The sequence below is a fragment of the Vombatus ursinus genome, unplaced genomic scaffold (genome assembly GCF_900497805.2).
Source record: "Vombatus ursinus unplaced genomic scaffold, bare-nosed wombat genome assembly UNPS02014807.1, whole genome shotgun sequence".
In the NCBI taxonomy this organism is placed as follows: domain Eukaryota; kingdom Metazoa; phylum Chordata; class Mammalia; order Diprotodontia; family Vombatidae; genus Vombatus; species Vombatus ursinus.
Genome location: NW_020954585.1, coordinates 11,044,087 through 11,063,790, shown reverse-complemented (window position 1 = coordinate 11,063,790; position 19,704 = coordinate 11,044,087). Strand labels below are relative to the sequence as shown.

Sequence of the window (19,704 nt, the reverse complement as noted above, 5' to 3'; positions counted from 1 at the left end):
TTGGATTAGACACACATTTTATCCTGTTCTCCATTACTATGGAAAAACGGGAACTAATTATATTGTTTCTCAGCGCTGGAGTAGGATTTCGAAGAAACTGGTTTCCAGTTCCATTTTGTCACTGGATGCTATATGACCTTGTGCATGTTTCCTAATTGCTGTTTAGGGATTTGGACTTGATCTTTAGGGTCCTGTCCAGTTCTAAGATTCTATGTTTTCCAGAAACCAGTGTGAATTTTGGCATATTAAAACACTTGAATTGTTTTTAAACAGGAAATTTAAAGTTTAGATTTCTTACTACTATGGTGCTGGGTACATAGTAGATGTACTTTAAATACTTATTGTCATCTGTGTTACAGGTAGCTTTGTGAAGATAAAATTAGTGTTTTTTAGTTTCCTTGTGGATTTCAATTACCTACTTTACTTCCTCCTTACAGTCCTCAATTAGTATGGATAATTGAGAGTTAGCTGTACTAAAAATTCTAGGTTACATTCATTAAAGATAGGGTCATTTGGTGACAAATGCATCTGTTCTTTTGACCAACTAATTAATAATACTTTGGTCCTACATAACCTAACAGGTTATGTTAAAAAGTGACACTTTCACTGTTGTCTACTAAATCTAGGAGATTCTTTTGGTATAATTTGCCATCAGTTCCAATTACTACTAAAGCTAAACATGCCTCTCATTGTGTTTGTATTAGAAGATAGGACATTTTCACGAAAACATAGTAAGCAAACTTTTTTTGGTCCTAAAGATCGCTGTAGTTCATTGATATTACTAATTTGTTTGATTCATACTCAGTGAAGGTATTTGAGTATATGTTCCCTATTTTTATCTCTGAAATATTTTTCCACCAAGTTCCTCTGCCTTTCCTGAGTACCTAATTACCATAGTGTTAATTTTGCATACTGTAATTCAGACTACAAAGAACTTAAAAAAAAATTTTTTTTATTTTTAGGCAGTTGGAGTCAAGTGACTTGCCCAGAGGCACACAGCTAATAAGTATCAAGTGTTTGGCCTGAGGCTGTATTTGAACTTAGGTCCTCCTGACTTCAGGGCCAGTGTTCTATCCACTGCACCACCTAGCTGCCCCCTACAAAAAAAACTTATTAAAAAATCAGAATGGCCCAAATTTTGCATTAAAGCTTTACACACATGCGATTTAGTAATGCCTTTTACCTGTGCCCCTAACATTCTGTAGTTGTTGTAAGAGAGGGAGTACTGGGCCTGGAGTGCAGTCTGTTTTTATCACTCAGTCAGGATTCTGGTAGCTGTTGACCATCTTTCCCAAGGAGATTCTCCGTCTTTCTTCAGTAAGTATAGTCCCTGGCATACAGTTTTTAAGTCCTCCTTAACTCTTACCTTCATTTTAGGGTTCCTCAACATTACCTATTGAGACTCCCTCATGCCCTAATTTCTTAGTTCAAGTTTACTTATTTCCCATGACTTACTTTTTTAACCCACAAAAGACATTATGAACTATGAACTTACTTTATCTAATAATCTTTTATTGTTCCATCTTTCCTTAGCATTACTGTCCCTAGATCCTGAACCCTATTCTTTATTCTCAGATGACCTCTAAACCTTCTTTATCAGGCCATCACCCTTATACTGGCTTTACTTTACTTTGTTCATCATCTTGACCATTTGATAAACCAGTTAAACTCTATACAATCTTATACTTTCAAGTCCCTTGCCCCCTTGTTTTATCACCTAACGTATCTTGCAAAACCCCGACCTTGGATCACTCTTACCACAAACGGACTTCAATTTATTTTCATGATGCTGAATGGAGCTAGAGAAAATCTCAACGAAACTGACTAGTACTGCTACAAATTTATGTTACATAGTGTCAATTGAGCCTTCCCTTGTGCAGGGCAGTCATTTTATACCTCCCTAATCAATTCATTATCCTAAACCTTTTTATCATTCTTCAAACCTCCTTTGACACCTTCCTTCCAGCCCCCACCCCCAACCTTGCCTCATATTTTCTGGAAAAAATTGAGGTACTTAGCTGAGAGCTCCTTCTTTTCCACTCCTCATTTCACATCACTCAGATGCCTTTTGCCATTCTCTCCTCTACATTAAGAGGTGCCCTTTTTTGCTAACTCAGACCTTTCTACAGGAATAAGTGATCCCACCCTCTATCATCCCCACTCTCAGTAATTTTTAATCTCTCCCTATCTACTGGCTGTTTCCTGCTGTCTGTAAACAAGCCCCCTGTCTTCCTTATCCTCAGAAAATCCTCACTTGATCCATCCAACCCCAGTAATTTTCATCCTGTGTTTCTCTTTCTTTTTGAGGCTTAAACTCCTTGAGAAAGCTGTCTAAGATAGATGATTCCATTTCCTTTTCTCTTCCTATCTTAACTCTGCAGTCATGCTTCCAACCTTATCATACAGCAAAACTACTTTTTCTAAAGTTATGAATGATCTTAATTGCCATTTCTAATAGCCTTTTTTCAGTCTTCAACCTTCTTGACCTCTCTGCAGCCTCTGCCACTGACCCTTTTCTTGATATTTTCTTCTCTAGGTTTCCATGACACTGCTTTCCTGCTGCTTCTTCTCCTACCTAACTGATCCCTTGTTCTCGGTCTCCTTTGCTGGATCTTCGTCCTAGTCCACCCCTGCTAAAAGGGGGTGTCCCACAGCATTCTGTCTTGGCCCTCTTTTCTTCTCCTATTTCACTTGTTATTTTCATCACCTCCTATGGATTCAGTTATTATATTTGTGCTGAAGATTCTGACATTTACTTCTCTATGCCTAGCCTCTCTGCTAGGTGTCGGCAGTGGATAGAGTGCTGGGCCTGAAGTCAGGAAGACTCATCTTCCTGAGTTAAAATCTGGCCTTAGATACTTACTAGCTGTGTGACCTTGGGCAAGTCACATAACCCTGTTTACCTAAATTTCTCATCTGTAAAATGAGCTGGAGAAGAAAATATAAAACCACTTGCCAAGAAAACCCCAAATGGGGGTCACAATGAGTTGGACACCACTGAATGACAACAAAAAACCTTACTGCTTAACTTTAGTCTCTCACATCTCTGACTGCTTATTGGACATCCCAAACCAGATGTCTCTTATACATCTTGAATTCACCAGGTCCAGAACTAAACTCATTATTCCCTCCCACCCCCCAAACTTTCCCCTCTTCCCGATTTCACTATCCTCTTAATCATCCAGACCCACAGCCTAGGTGTTATCCTTGACTCCTCACTCTGTCTCACTCCCCATATCCAATCTGTCGCCCTATTGATTCTACCTTTGTAATATCAGTGTACTAACTATTGCAGTAGCCTTCTGTTTGAGCTTCCTAGCTCAAATCTCTCCTCATTCCAGTCTGTCGGTACTCTCAGCTGTTAGAGTGATCTTACTAAAGTGCAGGTCTGACCATGTCATACATACACACACACCCCTCCCCCACTCAACAAACTAAAGTAGCTCCTTATTAACCTCCAGCATCACATATAAAATGCTGTTTGGCTTTCAAAGAAAGCCCTTCATAAATAATCTAGCCCAGGGATGGGGAACCTGCAGCTTGGAGGCCACATGTGGCCTTAGGTCCTTGGGTGTAGCCTTTTGACTGAGTCCAAGTTTTACAAAACAAATCCTTTTATTAAGGGGATTTGTTTTGTGAAGTTTGGATTCAGTCAAAGGGCCGCACTTGAGGATCTAGAGGGCCACACGTGACCTCAAGGCTGCAGGTTCCCCACCCCTGCCCTAGCCTCTTCCTCCCTTTCAAGTCTTCTTTTACATCTTACTGTCTTCCACTTCCACTATGACACTGGCCCCTTGACTGTTCTCACACAAGACAATTGATCTCCAGACTCTATGCATTTTCACTGACTGTCCCCCATACCAGAAACATTTAGCTGAAATGTTCCAATTTCAGCTAAAACCTTACCTTCTGCAGTATGCCTTTTCCTGGTACCCTGTTAAGGATAGTCCCTTCCCTCTGAGATTACCATCTTCCATCTATTCCTTTTTATGTTTTGTATGTATGTGATTGTTTCCATGTTTTCTCTCCCATTATACTCTGAACTACTTGAGGACAGAGACTGTTTTTTGCCTTTCTTTGAATCCCTAGCACTAAGCAGTGCCTGATTGACAGCAGTTAAAGAATGATTTATTATTCTCCTTTTCTGGTGAATGATTGTGCTTATCTTATTTTTAAGAACTTTGCCTTATTTTTATTGATACCTTTTTCTTTTTACACTAAATTAATTTCTTAGTATACTTAACCTGTATAGTTCTTTATAACAAAGTCCCTTTTAACTAACTTTAGTTCCTGATAACAAAGATTTAAAAATAAAAGGAAAAAAAGCAGTTTGACAAAACCAAGTAACATTGACAGTGTCTTGCATATATGATGCTTTTTTTAAAAAGTTGCTGTCATTTTAGTACCTGCTTTCTCTAAGAAGTCTCAGATAACAAAGAAATGCAGTTAAGCAAAACCAACACATCAGTCCTGTTTGACAGCACATGCCTTATTCCATACCTATATACATCATTGTTATGAGTCCTCTGGAGTAAAGCATGGTCCCAATTCTCAGTCCCCATTTATGGTTCTCATTGATCCTAATTTCTTTTGTCTTAAAATATTTTCCTTTATGTTTTTGTGTTCATTTTTCCTATCTTATATCTTGATTTTTTTTATTCTGTTTGCTTGAGTTGCAAACAGCTTCCCAAGAAGCACTTTATTTTTTACATACCCTGAGAAGTTACAGATCATTGTGTTGTAAAGTTGGAGTAATCTTCCAGCAGAACTTTTTATTTTTCCGATGTCATTGTTTATGTTTTTGTAGAATCTGAGCTGGAAAGCAAATCAGAGGTCATTGCTTGCAAAAGTGATTTTATCTAGAGTTCTAAAAAAAAAAGAACATTTATGCTGACACCTCTTGGCTTTACAAGTAATTTTTAATATTGTTGTAAGCTGTAAAATTGGCATTTACCTACATGACTTAGATTTGTGACTGATTTCCATAGGGGGGAATAATTTAGTTAATGATACTTTTTCTCTTAAAATAAAAACAAAAAAAACAATGCACATGTCCACAGTAGTATTTAATTTGAAATGTAGGACTTCCACAAGGTAAAATTGATTCTAGCTTTGCCCATTTCCCTTCTGTCAGGGAGAGCTAAGTGAAATTCAGTGCTAAATTTCTCCTTATCTCTTCTTTAAGGGTATGTCTGTCAGCTGGAGACACATATTTCTGTTCTAGATGAGGCTGTTGTGGTGTAGGGATAGGGGGAGGGTGGAATGTGGGAGGATGTAGATAAATCTTCTTTTACTTTTTGTGTTGTCAGGGACACATCAAACTGCTTTTTGAAAAGTACAGATTATAACTTTTATTGCCTCACAATGAATGGATAAGAGCAGTATAATCCTCTGGGAAATAATAAATGAGGAAATTGCTTAACTTTATAGACTAATGCTCTCTACTCCCACCTTCTCCAGCTGCTAATCCTGTTATGGGTTGATTTAGAAGGGGAAAGAGAACAAACTTTCTCATTTATATGTAAGACTCAGGTAGAAATAACTTTTTTTTTTATATTGTCCCAATCTTACACACTTCTTATACTATTGTTGTCTTTTGGATGAAAAACAGAATTGTTTAATGTATTTCTACCAACTCACTCATTCACTCATAAAGCCCCTGTTTAGAGAGCACTATGCTATTTATCAATTATAAACCCCTGTTGGTAGGTCTCCCTCATGTTTTTCCCCACTCTTTTATTTTCCATTCAGCTCTGAAATTGATCTTCCTAAAGCAGCACAGGGCTTATCTTGTTATCTCCCTTTCCCTCATTCAATAAATTCCAATGTCTCCCTACCACCCCCAGGATCGAATATAAAATACTATATTTGGCATTCAGAGCTCTTCATAACCTGGTCCCTTCTTAACCCCCAGGTCCCTCCTTCTTTCCTGGATTCCCTTAGGTGACAGCTGAAATATCACCCTAATGCTCATGCCTTCCCCCTCTGTTGATTATCTCCAAATTATCCTGTTGATAGCTTGTTTGTACCCTGTGTTTGGATTCCCTTTGGACTATGAACTCCTTGAGATCAAGGATTGTTTTTCACCTTTATTTGTATCCTCAGTGCCCAGCACTGCAGTGGGTGCTTATTAAATGTATTTTGACTTGATTTTGGCATTTAAAACTCTTCACAACTTGGTTACTTCCTACCTTCCCAGCCTTCTTACACATTACTACCCTTTCTACCCACTGTATGGTCTAACCTTACTGGCCTATTTGCTCTCCCATCTTGTTCCCCTTGCTTAGAATGCTCTCCTTCTCCACCTCTACCTCCACCTCTTAGAATCCCTGGCTTCCTTCAAAACTCAGCTCAAGTACCACCTGCTAAAAAAGGTCTTTCCCAGACCCTCCAGCTGCTAATGCCTTCCCTCTAAGATTATCTTCCATTAATAGATGATATGTATCATGTATGAACTTCTTTATATATGCGTGTTATCTGCCCCTATGAGATTATAAGCTCCTTGGGGGCAGACTTTTTGCTTTATTTTTGTATCCCCAGTTATTTGCAGTCCCTGGCATACCATAAGCACTTGATTACTAGGGGAGATAGAAAATTTAAATAAAATGCAATTACTCATGAAACTTACCATCAAAAAAGTACTATGTGAGGTTTACAAGGAAAGATAGTTATCAAAGGAAGGTTTCATGTAAATAAACAGTGGGATTTGAGTTGAACCTTTTAAAAGGTTATGATATAATTACAAAGCCAGTGGGGTAGAGAGAAAGAGGACATTCTAGGCATAGGGGATGCCATAAGCAAAGGCGAGGATAAGGAAAGTACAAAGTTTGTGTTTGAGAGTGTAGGTAAGGGAAAGAGAAACAAAGTAGTCTACTTTGGAGCTTTGGGTACTTGGTGGAAAATAATATGAGATATGTCTAGAATGGTAGGGTGACTCCACATGTTGGAAGGTCTTGAAAACCAAGCAAAGAACTTGAACTTTGCTTGGTATTATTGAAAAAAAAATGTAGCAGAAGATTTATATAACTAAATCCATGTATTTTTTTTAAGTCAATTGGGGTTAAGTGACTTGCCCAGGGTCACACAGCTAGTAAGTGTCAAATGTTTGGTCTAAGGCTGAATTTGAACTCAGGGCCTCCCACTGCGCCACCTAGCAGCTCCTAGATCCATGTATTAAGAAGATTATTTTGGCAGTAGTAAGAAGGATAGCTTGGTGGTGAAAGCTAGAAGACCTTTCTCCTCACCTCATCCCAAATCCTAGACATGTTCAACTTTGGCCCAGTGATCCTATTTCTGTTTTGGAGGAATAAGATTGGCCACGTTCCATGAGATGTGTCAAAAAAACCACTCTCAAATGAAAAGCTTGATACAAAATGTGTTAAGGGATTAGAGAATAACTTATCAAATTGTACATCAACAGAAACATGGGGAAATTGTAAGAAGTGATAAAGTACAACCAGAATAACAATATATACAATAGCCAATAGCAGTGTAAATTGACATAAAACTCAATGGCAACAAAACAATGAATACATTGAATAGTACTGGCACCAAATTAAAAGTATATATCCTTTATAGAGTAGAGTTTCTATCATACATGAATTTAACTTATATAAATCTAGTAATACATGCCATTCTGTTTAATAAACCTGGGCCTCTGAGTGAGTTTGAGATGAGAGACAAGTATTACTTTCTTCTTCTTCAATTGCTCATTGCAGGCTGATACCTCTACTGATACCTCTCTCTTGCTAGTTTCCCTCACAGAATGGGAATAGGGAGTAGTCAGGTCAGTCCTTAAACCAGGGATAGGGAACCTGTAGCCTTGAGGCCACATGTGGCCCTCTAGGTCTTCAAGTGTGGCCCTTTGACTGAATCCAAACTTCACAGAACAAATCCCCTTAATAAAAGGATTTTTTCTGTAAAATTTGGACTCGGGTCAAAAGGCCACCCACATGTGGCCTCAAGGCCACAGGTTCCCCACCCCTGCCTTAAATCCTATTCTTATCCCAGAGTTATTTATCTTTTTTACATTTTTTCAGTTTGCCAGAAGTTATTCAACTTGGGAAAAGAGTATAATATTGACTTTGAAACTGACTACATAACTAGCTATAATTAGGACCTAATCAGTAAGATATTACTCCACAGTATTAACAGAGTGAGCTACAAAAGTCAAAAGTGATATGAACTGTTAGTTTATCACTCTTAAGCAATTGTGCTTACATTTTTACGGAATGTTGCTTTGAGTGTTTGGGAAATGTCTCTTGTGTTCAAATAAAATAGCATTAGGAAAAAAAAACATAACATCTAGCTGTAGTAGTTTGTCATTTGATAGCCAACATCATTTAACTTCTCCCTTATTGTAAGTAAATGGGGTAACGATCAATAAACATTTGTTAAGTGCCTAGTGTGTACCAGGCACAATGCTAATCACTGGGGATACAAAAAGAGGCAAAAGACAGTTTTTTGCCCTCAAGTAGCTTACAGTCTAATGGGGAAGACAACATGCAATCAAATATATACAAAGTAAGTCATATAGGATAACTGGGAAATAATTAACAAAGGGAAGGCACTAGAATTAAGAGGGGTTAAGGAAGACTTCTTGCAGAAGGTGGGATTTTAGTTGAGACTTAAAGGAAGCCTGAGAGGAGCTGTTGAGATCACCAAGTGAAATATAGAGGGAGAAGAAAAGAAGGTGAAATATTACAAATCCCAGGGCTTTTGTGAAGGAAGAGCTTTGTAAACCGTAAAGTGTTATTTAAAGGTAGTCATTATTGATAATATATTAGATAACTTTTAGTTTTTTTTTTTCAAGTACATATCATTTATATGCATCATTTTGGGCAGTTCTTCATAAATCTACATTTGTTCCTGGAACGCCAGGAAGCCATCCAATTTATCTAATCCTGTTCCCTCAACTAGCACTAGGTAATTCATCTGTACAGACCGTCTGAGAAAGCCTTTCGATTTACCCCATTACACTGATTTGGAAGTACCCATGTGACTTGATCATGACAGGAAGTGACAAGGAGCCAAATCCATTCAATTGAGTGGCCAAATAACATTTGGCCAAATAACTTTTAGTTCTTGAAGTTATTATTCAGAAGGGTTCATGAGTAATCAAAGTAAATGGTGAATTATATTAAAGAGAAAGATTTTAATTTCTCTCTAATTCAGGGGTTCTTTTTTGTTTAAAATTTTTTATTAATTTATTTTTATTTTTCAACATTTGCTTTTATAAGATTTTGAGTTCTAAATTTTCCCCCTTCCCTCCAAACCCATGTGTCCAAGATGGCATGCAATCTGATAAAGACTGTGCATATATGATCATATTAAACATATTTCCACATTAATCATGTTATGAAAGAAGAATCAGAACAAAAGGGGAAAACCACAAAAAAGAAAAAAACAAAAAATAACCAAAAAAAAGAAAATAGTATGCTTCAATCTGTATTCAGACTCCATAGTTCTTTCTCTGGATGTGGATAGCATTTTCCATCATGAGTCTTTTGGAATTGTCTTGGATCATTGCATTGCTCAGAAGAGCTAAATCTAACAAAGCTGGTCGTCACATAGTGTTGCTCTTACTGTGTGTAATGTTCTCCTAATTCAGAAGTTCTTAAGCTGGAGTTTGTGAATTTGTTTTTAAAATATTTTGATATTTTAATTTTTATAACTTCGATGTAAATGGTTTCCTTTTTAATCCTATGCATTTAAAAATGTTTTGAAGAATCCATAGGCATTACTAGTCTGCCAAAGGGTCTATTATATACAAAACAGTTAACCATTACTGCTCTAAATGCTGAAAGTAGACTTAGAAATAGACCTGAATTTCATTAGCAGAGATATAAAATTTAAGGAAGTCAGTGTGGTGATGCATGCCTGTAATCCTTACTACTCGAGAGGCTGAGGCTGGTGAATGAGAGAGTTCTAAGTTGCGATAGGACTAAAGCAGTAAGTCTGGCACCAATAGAGTGAGCCTCTACTGGGCTGCCGTGCTGCTTAACGAGGTTAAACTGGCCCTTATCTGAAATGGAGCAGATCAAAACTCATGCTGATCAGATAGGTCAGGCAATTTCGTGGCCACTCAACTTATTTCCAGCTTGTGTGTAGGGAGACCCAGTCTCCCAAAATAATTTTTTTTAAAAAGGGAAAATCTTGTTGATTCTTAAGTGTATTTTCAAAGAAAAGCATGTGAAATCATTAAGAAGGGAGTAACGATTAGATTCTCTATCTCTTTTTTTTCTTAACATTTCAAAGTATCCTTCCTACAAAAAAAATCATGGGATTGGAAGGTACATATTTATCCATTAAGTGTTCCTATTTGTCTTTTCCATTATCTTAGATTTAGTGTAAATTAACCTAAAACTTTAAGTTGAGTTTTCTTTTGTTATTTTAATATTAGTTTTTACACTGTAGTAAAATGAAATTAGATTTTGCTAAGTGGGAAATTCTGATAATTCCATGTATCTGACTTTTATTTCACTGCTCCCTGGTGAGAGCTGCCCCTGACTTGACCAGGAAGTCAAGATAGACATTTCAGTTTGGCAAGTATATAGATAGTCTAGGGACAGGAAATGAACTCTGTCTTTGACAGTCAAGCAATTAGTAGATTATTTTCATTGAACATCAACACTGGATGGACATTATGACAGAAATATTAATTCTTGCCTCTAGGGGAGCTTCAATTTCAGAGCTATAAAACAAACACTTGGAGAGCAGTAAATAATAGTAGTGCCATTATATTTTAAAAGTGCTGTGGATTAAACTGTTTTTACTCAAGAATCATTTAGAGAAGGAAAAAATTGTTGAGGGCAGTTGATTTTTTTCAGGAAAGTTTTCTCCTAGAAAGTAGGACTTGTGTATGGCCTAAAGGATAGATAGAATTCAAATAGGAGAAAAGGTTGGTATTGTAAACCAAGGGAACAACCATAAAGACTTTTGCTACTTTGGCTTTGCTACTTGCTGATTGTCTGATGTTGGGTAAATAATTTAACCTCTCTGGGCCTCAGTAGCCTTATCTGTTAAATTAAGGGATTGTAATAATAATAGCATTTATATAGTACTACTGTGTGCCTAGCACTATGCTAAACACTTTACAAATATTATTTTATCTTCACAACAACTTTGGGAAGTGGGTGCTGTAATTATCCTCATTTTACAGATGAGGAAACGGAGGCCAACAGAGGTTAAGTGACTTGCCCAGGGTCATATGGCTAGTAAATGGGCGAGGCTGGGTTTTTACTAAGAAGGTCTTCTTGACTCCAGGCTCATTCCTCCATCTTTTGTATCACCTAGATGCCACTTACTTGATTATTTGAACTCTAAAAAGTGTTCCAGTTCTACATTAGATGAGTTTTGAGAAACATGAGAAACCTGACCTGGAGGCAGTGATATCGCAGTGATAAGGGACTCCGATCTGATGTATCACAATGGATAGAACACTGGACCTGGAATCTCAGGGAATCTGAGTTCAAATCTGACCTCAGAAACTTACTAGGTGTGTCATCTTAGGCAAATCACTTAACCTGTGTTGGGCATTTTCTCATGTAAAATGGAAGTATAATAGTACTTATTTCCCAGGGTTGTTCTGTGGATCAAATGAGGTAATATTTGTAAAGCATTTGCAGATATCAAAATGCTATATTAATTTTAGCTGTTTTCTACACATCTGCTGGCATTTTTTTCCAAAAGCAGAGCTTATAATAGATGAATGAACAAATTAATCAATTATGAAAAGATATTTATTAAGTACTTACTGTGTGTCAAAATCTGTACTAAATCCTCTGGATATAGATGTAAAATCAAAGATATAATGACTTTATGGCTTCCCTTCATGTTAATTTAATCCTTTAAAATGACTTAATTTCTATTCTATTCTATTCTAGACTTAATCCTGACAAATGAGCTGTTGCTGATTACTAAAATAGAAACATTGGGAGCTTTGGAAGCAAATAATTACTCTATCATAGAGTCTGTGATAGAGGAAAGGGAAACTGTGTGGCCTGATACACACACTACATTTGAGCAGAGCCTATTTCCCAAGGAGTCAAAGAAAGAATAATAAAGATCCAGTTACCTTAGTATTTTGCAGGGCAAGGTGGCTCAAGAGGAATAGGAAGCTCTCAGGAATGACATTTTGAAGACAGAAGCAGCAGTAATTCCAGTGAGGAGGGAAAAAGATAACGGATCATAGAGCCCGAGGTACAGGGAACTAATCTAGAAACTTAGATTTTAAAAAATATAAATAAAGAAGATTGAAGCAATAGCAATAATTGAGAATACAAAAGAGTAGCACCCTACATTAAGAATTATGTTAGGAATCCTAAAAAGCAGAATGAGCTGAAGCTAGTGATAAATGCTAGGGATAACAAAAAAAGGTTTGTTGTTTTTTTTTTAAGCTACAAAGGGGAGAAGAAAAGGGTCAGAGAAGCAATATTTGTCACTGCTCAAGGTGGGTGGAATATAATGGTAAGAAGACTTCATTATGCTTTTTCATTTTGCTACTGTCTTTTCCAGAGAGAATAATCTTTGGGCTAAAAAGGGACAAGCAATGGTTAGCAGGAAGCAAAAACCAAGATAAATCAAGAGAATGGCAGCATCTAACTGCCGTAAGTGAATTCAAGTCACCGGCCTCAGATAACCTACATCCGAGAGTCCTGAAAGAACTGGCAAATGTGATTGCTAAGCCATTGTTCGTGATCTTTCAATGATCTTTGAAAGAGCTTAGAAAATGGGAGAGATGCCACAAAACTGGAGAAGGGCGAATGTTGCCCTAATTTTTTTTAAAGGAAGTAGGTAGAGTCTGTAAGCTATAGACCAGTGAACTTGATTTTTATTTGTCAGAATTCTAAAATATTAATCAAGTGGATTATGAGCATTGATCCCCAAAGGAGCGATCACTAAAATTCATCAAGGCTTTTTAAAAAACAATTCATGATAGGCCAAGCTAATTTACTTTGTTCATAGGGCAACTAGATTGGGTGATTGGTAAGAACAGAAAGCCAGCTTCAGAATGAGGAAGATTCGGTCAGGTTCAGGTCCCCCATTCCCTTACATACTGGTTGTATGTCTCCGGGTAAGTCACTTAATCTTTCAGTGTGCCTGGCTATTATCTAAGACCTTCAGTTTTAGAGAAGGTGCTGATCTGTCTCAGTAGAGGGAATTTCCTCATCAGGACTTTCTTATACCAATGAAATCCCAAGTATGGGTAGAGAGAGCCACAGACCCTACTATATCAGGGGAGTACTGGAGGACAAAGGTCTGTTGTGGCCTAATGGGTTTGAAACATAATTGGGAAATGGTTAACAAAGTAAATAAAAACACACTATGACACAAATAATGTTACTTTGTGGTTTTCTATGTCAGTATGCAACTGTGCAGGGAAGTGTTTTCTATCGAGTTTGACACCACTGCTGTAGAAAAAGTATAATTAGATTGAAGCGAAATGTGACAGTCTTTCCTGTAATACTTGTGGGGAAGATGGAGGTGTGAAATATGAACTAGGTACAGTTGTGTGAATATGCACTTTATACTTTTTTTGTTTTGTCATTTTTCAGTAGTGTTTGACTCTTTGTGATGCCTTTTGGGGTTTTCCCTTCTCTAGCTCATTTGCAGATGAGGTAACTGAGCAAACAGGGTTAAGTGACTTGCCTAGGGTCATACAGCTAGTAAGTGTTTGAGGCTGGATTTGAACTCATTTTCCAGACTCTAAGCGTGGGCACTCTGTCCATTTCACCACCTCACTGCCCCTCCTTACATAAAGGTACTTAATAAATGCTGTCGATTAATGGCTAGACCCAAAGAGTAGTCATCATTGTCTGTCCCTCTTGGCGGGTGGGCCTCTAGGAGAATGCCTCAGAGATCTGTCACTGACTTAAAGATGACTTGTTTGTCTATTATGCACTCGATGTAAGAGTTGGAGGCATAGCTAATTAAATGGATAGTAGAGTTCAGATTAAAAAAAAAAAGCCAAACCCAAAATCCCAGTGAATTTGTTGAATTGATGAAAGATTGAATTGAATAAGATGATATTTAATAGAAACACGAAATTCAGGAGATAGTGGGTTCTCAGACTGGATTTGTTGGCCCTGTTATAGAACAAATTCTTATTCAGATATGGATTGAACTAAATGGCATCTGAGGTCCCTTTTAACTTTGATACTCATTTTCTCTCCTGGGGTTCCAAAAATCAGCTTCACAAATATAGGATACAGGAAGTATGACTAGGCAGCAGTTCCTGTGGAAAAAAAAAAAAGGTGTAGGAATTTGGGTGAGTCATATGAGAAGTCAATATGATATGGAAACCAGAAGAATCCAATTCTAACCTAGGCTGAATTTAGAGACTTAAGTGTATAGGACAAAACTGTGTTTGCCTACATCTAGAGTACTTTCTTATGTTCCACACTTTCTGGGCACCACACTTTAGGAAACAGGTAGCCTAGCTGGAGAGTGCCCAGAGGAGGTCAGGTAGGGTAGTGAGAGCAGTGCAGATGCTCAAAGGAGGTTTGGTTAAAGGAACCAGGAAAAGAATATTTGAAGGGATGTCCTATGGAAGAGGGATTGGACCTGTGCTTGACTTCAAAGGAGAGAACTGGAAGCACTGCGTGGAATTTGTGGAGAAGCAGCTTTAGGCTTTTTGTGAGGAACAACTTCTTAAAATTAGAATTACGGACTAAAATGAAATGGACTGTCTTAGGAAGAAGTGTGCTTCCCCTCACAGAAGTCCACAGCCAGAGACTAGATGACCATTTGAAGGTGCAGAAAAAGGATTCTTAGGTTCATGTTTATTAGATGATCCCGAAGGTCTCTTATTATGCTAATGATCTAACACAGAATTAGAAATATGTTTTCATTGTGGCCTGTGAGGGATGGGGATTAGAAAGGAGCAGGATTGGATCTCTGGAGCTGGGTAAGATGATTAAATTTAAAAGCATGGCCAGGGGAGTTTGTCTTGGAATCATGGTGAGAGTGCTAATTAAGGAAAATTAGTCTGACGGCCAGTAACACAGGAATGGAGAAAAGAACAAAAAACTGTTCTACTCAGTTACTAAGACTAAGATAGTAACAATAGGAATGTCCTAGAAAGGGTAGATCTGGGCTGGGAGATGGGAAGAAAAGTCACAGATAGTTCCAAGCTTTCTAGCCTGTGAACAGTGTCATTATGGTGCAATGGAAGGAACCTCAGAGGCCATCCAGTTTAGTCTCTTGGTTTTAGAGATGAGGCAGCCAAGGAAGGTTAAGTGATATGCTTTAGGTCAAACAGGTAAATTTCAGAGGTAGCATTTGATTTCAAGGTCCTCTTACTCCAAACTCAGTGTTCTTTCCACTGTAGCACGCTACCTCTACTCTCTAGCCACTGAGCCTTGGATGCAGTAGGTATTTAATGTTTTAACTAAATTATTTTTTACTGAGACACAGAAGTTTATTCAGGCATGAGTTCAGATTTGGCATTGTTTTGTAATAACAATGGGACACTCAAGCAGGTCATTGATCATTGCTTTAGAACTAGAAGAGACCTTAAAGGTTATCTAGTCATCTCTTTAAACCTTTTAGGAAAGACAGCATGGTATAGTGGATGGAGAATCAGGAAGACTGGGCCTTAAAAGGCCTTTCTCTGCTACATATTGACTGTGTGACCCCTGTGCAAGCCACTTAACTCAGTTTAATTTCTCATTGCCCCAGACAGCTTTGATGGTGGCAGAAAAAGTGTCTGTTTGTATTGGTGCAAAAAGTTCCTCACTAGGAGCCCGCCTATATTGGTGTAAAAAAAAAAAAGCAATATTTTAGACTTTATTTTTAATTCCTTAATTTATTTCTTATTATAAGTTAGTGGGGCTTTACTATATTTGAAATTTTTAAAACCACCCATATAAGAATGTATTATCAAAGGTTATCATAATGTAATCTTAAAAAGGCCCATCTCCAGTAGATGTTTTCTCTCCTCTCTTTTTAACCTGTTACACTTCATCTTCCAGTCTTATCATTCCACTGACACTGCTCTCTACAAAGTTACCCATGATATCTAATTGCTATATCTGCTTCTAAGATATAATAAAGATGTTTAATATTTTGGCTGCAGTAGGTCATTCAGAGACTAATACAAGACACTGGAAGAAAGATAGAAAAAATGTATAATACCTATTAGGAAAATTCTCTCCCTGACTTTTTAATCTAATTTTATTACAGTTGTTTTTTAAATAAGTTTTTATTTATATTTTCTGATTCTTCCATCATTATACTTAGTCCAAGTATCCCTTCTTCTCCCTTCCCCCCATAGAGCCATCCTACATAACAAATTGTATTTTTTTAGATAGAGAAAAAATCAGCACAGTTGATCGATATATTGAAAAAGTCTGAAAACATGCATTGTGCACCTGTGGATCTCCCAGACTCCACAAAGCGGACTTCATTCAAGTCTCGCTTGAATTTTATAATTTTGTTACATTTACTTTTGATTTTTTGCAGTTCTTTCTATTTACATTGTTGTAGTTATTGTGAATTTTTTTTCCTTGACTTTCCTTCACTTTGCATCATTTCATATAGATCTTTCCATGCTTCTCTGTATTTATCATACACTTCATTTCAATACAATAATATTCCATTACATTCAAGTACCAAAATTTCTTTAGCCATTCTTCAGTTGATGGGCATCTACTTTGTTTCTAATTCTTAGCTATCACACAAAGGGCTGCTATAAATATTTTGGTGTATATGGGAACTTTCTTCATGTCAATGGCTTCTTTAGGATATAAACCTCTTATAGGGTATCTGGTTCAAAGGGTTCAACCATTTTGGAAAGTAGTTTGGAATTATGCAAATAAAGTAACTTTTTGATCATAGCTCCACTAATGATGTATTGGTATGCCTGTCATTCCACAACCACTCCAACACAGACTATTGACTATTTGTAGGATTGTTTTGATTTGTTATTGTTAAGCATTCTTTCATGTGGTTGTGAATACTTTGCAATTCTTCTCTTGAGAAATGTTTGTTCATATCCTTTGACCACTTATCTGTGTGGGAATGGTATTGCTGTTATTTTTTCATTAAGTTAGATTTAAACTTTTAAAATCTTCCTTATCTTTTATTTCATAAAGAATTTTTGCTTTTTGGGGGGGGCAATTGGGGTTAAGTGACTTGCCTAGGTTCACACAGCTAGTAAATGTCAAGTGTTTGGTCTGAGGCCAGATTTGAACTCAGGTCTTCCTGACTTCAGGGCTGAGGCTCTGTCCACTGCACTACCTAGCTGCCCCAAGAATTTTTTAAAATGTATATTTATCAGCCTCATTTTATTGGAGCACAGATTAGGGAGAGAGCTAAGGACATACATAGACAACAGGTTTTATTATTTGGAAGTGCTTAAAAAAATTTCAAATAAAGCATTTTATATTTTGGACTTTACATGATTTGTAATGTTTTAATTCATTTACTTTGAGTTAGTTTTCAGGTTTAGTCCAGTTCCATTTTAATAGAAGTGTTTTTATTCAAAATTGGTTAGTTTTTCAATTTAGTACACATATATTAAGGGACTACTGTATGTAGAACATAATTCTAGGTACTGGGAGAGGTACAATGTTTAGATGACTGAAGTCACATTCTCAGGTATCCTCTTTAATGTTACATGAATGGGAAATGGCGGTTAACCACATTGTGGGGAAATTGCCAAATGTAGCAATGGAGGAAACAGAATTTCCTCTTCTATGTCTTTTACTGTTTTTTTTTTTATGCAAAATTAGCTAAAGTTGATAAAACATGTCAGAGAGAGGAACTGAGAATCAGCATGACACAGTAAAAGAGCAATAAATTCAAAGTATGAAAACCTGGGTTCATATCCCAGCTTCACTTACTAACTAGCTCTGGGCAAATTAGCTAACCTCTCTTACCGTAAAAAGGGAGAAATACTGCCACTATCTGTCTCATAGGCTTATTATGGAGAAAGTATTTTGTAAATCTTAAACTGTGAGTTGCAATTTTTGTTCTGGGACCATATCAGTCCATTAATCAATAAACATGTATTAAGCACCAACTATGTGCCAGGCACTGTGCTAAGTGTTGGAGATACAAAAAGAGGCAAAAAACAGTCTCTGCCTAGAATGATCTTACAGTTTAAGGGGGAGATAATATACAAACAAACATATACAAAACAAGCTATACAGGATAAATAGGAAATAATTAACTGAGGGAAGGCACTAGAATTAAGGGGGATTGAAGAGGGCTTCTAGTAAAAAATGGAATTTTTCATTGGGACTTAAAGGAAGCCATGAAGGTCAGTAGGCAAAACAGAGGGGAGAGTATCCCAGGCATGGGGGGTGTGGGAGACAGAGAAAAAGCCTGGAGCTGAGAGATGGAGTGTCTTGTTCTTGCAACAGCAAGGAAATCAGTGTCATTGGATCAAAGAGTACATAACAGGTAGTGAGGCATAAGAAGACTGGACAGGTAACACAGGGCTAGGTTATAAAGGGCTTTGATCCTAGAGGCAATAGAGAACCATTTGGAATTTATTGAGTAGGGGTTGATCAGATTTACACTTTAAAAAAATCACTTTAGTGGCTAAATGGAGGATGGATTAGAGTAGAGACTTGAGGCAGGTAGACCCATCAGCAGCAGGTATGAGGTGATAAGGGCCTGCTGTAGCATGGGGGTAGTGTCAGAGGAGAGAAGGGGGTATATTCAAGAGATGTTTCAGAAGTGAAATTGATAGGCCTTGGCAACAGATTGTATTTGGGGATGAGAGATAGTTAGGATTCCAGGATGACTCCTAGGTTTTGAGCCCAAAGGACTGGGAGGATGGTGTTATCCTCTATTGTAATAGGGGAAGGTTTAAGAAGGAAAGATAATGAGTTCCATTTTGGACACAGTGAATTTAAGATGTCTACTGGACATCCAGTTTAAGATATCTGAAAGGCAGTTGGAGTTGTGAGACTGGAGATCAGCAGAGATTTTGGGGCAGGATAGGTAGATTTGAGAATCATCAGCATAGAGATCATAATTAAAGCTGATGAGATCACCAAATGTAGTACATAGGGAGAAGAAAAGAGGACCCAGGACAGAACCCTGAGGGATACCTATGGTTAGATCTTGTGATCTGGAAGAAAAACCAGCAAATTAGACCAAAGGAATGGTCAGGAGAAGAACCAGAAGATGTAGTGTCCCAAAAACCTAGAGAGAAGAGAATGTCAAACAGGAGAAAGTGATCAATTCTCCAGTGTTAAAGACGGAAGAAAGGTGAAGGATAATGAGAACTGATTAAAAAGTCCATTAGGTTTGCCAGCTAAGAAATTACTAGTAATTGGGAGAGAGCAATTTCAATGGAATGTTGAGGTTAAAAGCCAGATTGTAAGGAGTTAAGAAAAGAGTGAGAGGAGAGAAAGTAGAGTAACTAAATAGAGATGGCCTTTTGGAGAAGTTTAGCTACAAAGGGCAGAAGAGATATAGGACTATATAGTTAGTGGGAATAGAAGGATCAATTAAAGTTTTTTTTTCAGGATGGGAAGACATGAGTATGTTTGTAGGTGATAGGAAATGAGCTCATCAAGAGGGAGAGATTGAAAATAAGTATTGGAGGAAATAGGATGGAATGGGGTTACTTGAATAAGTAGAAGGGTTAGCCTTGGTAAAGAGTAAGGCTACTTCATTCCACAAGATTAATAGTCTTTAAATGTAGTTTGAAATCCATTGAATTCCCACTCCAGTGTCTAATTTTGT

The 19,704-nt window shown here is 37.3% G+C and overlaps 1 protein-coding gene across 6 annotated transcripts in view; it reads left to right on the top strand.

Annotated features, from left to right (window-relative positions):
- The window catches only part of EPN2 (epsin 2), a 95,811-nt gene that overhangs the window by 33,486 nt on the left and 42,621 nt on the right, over positions 1-19,704 (top strand). The window contains exon 1 of one of the 6 annotated variants that reach the window (XM_027874800.1): positions 12,546-12,608. The exons of the other annotated variants lie outside the window; for them this stretch is intronic. Within the exon in view, the coding sequence (XP_027730601.1) occupies positions 12,590-12,608 (19 nt within the window). The 5' untranslated portion in view covers positions 12,546-12,589. Of the gene's footprint in view, positions 1-12,545; positions 12,609-19,704 lie in introns of those variants that run through there. 6 annotated transcript variants of the gene reach the window in all.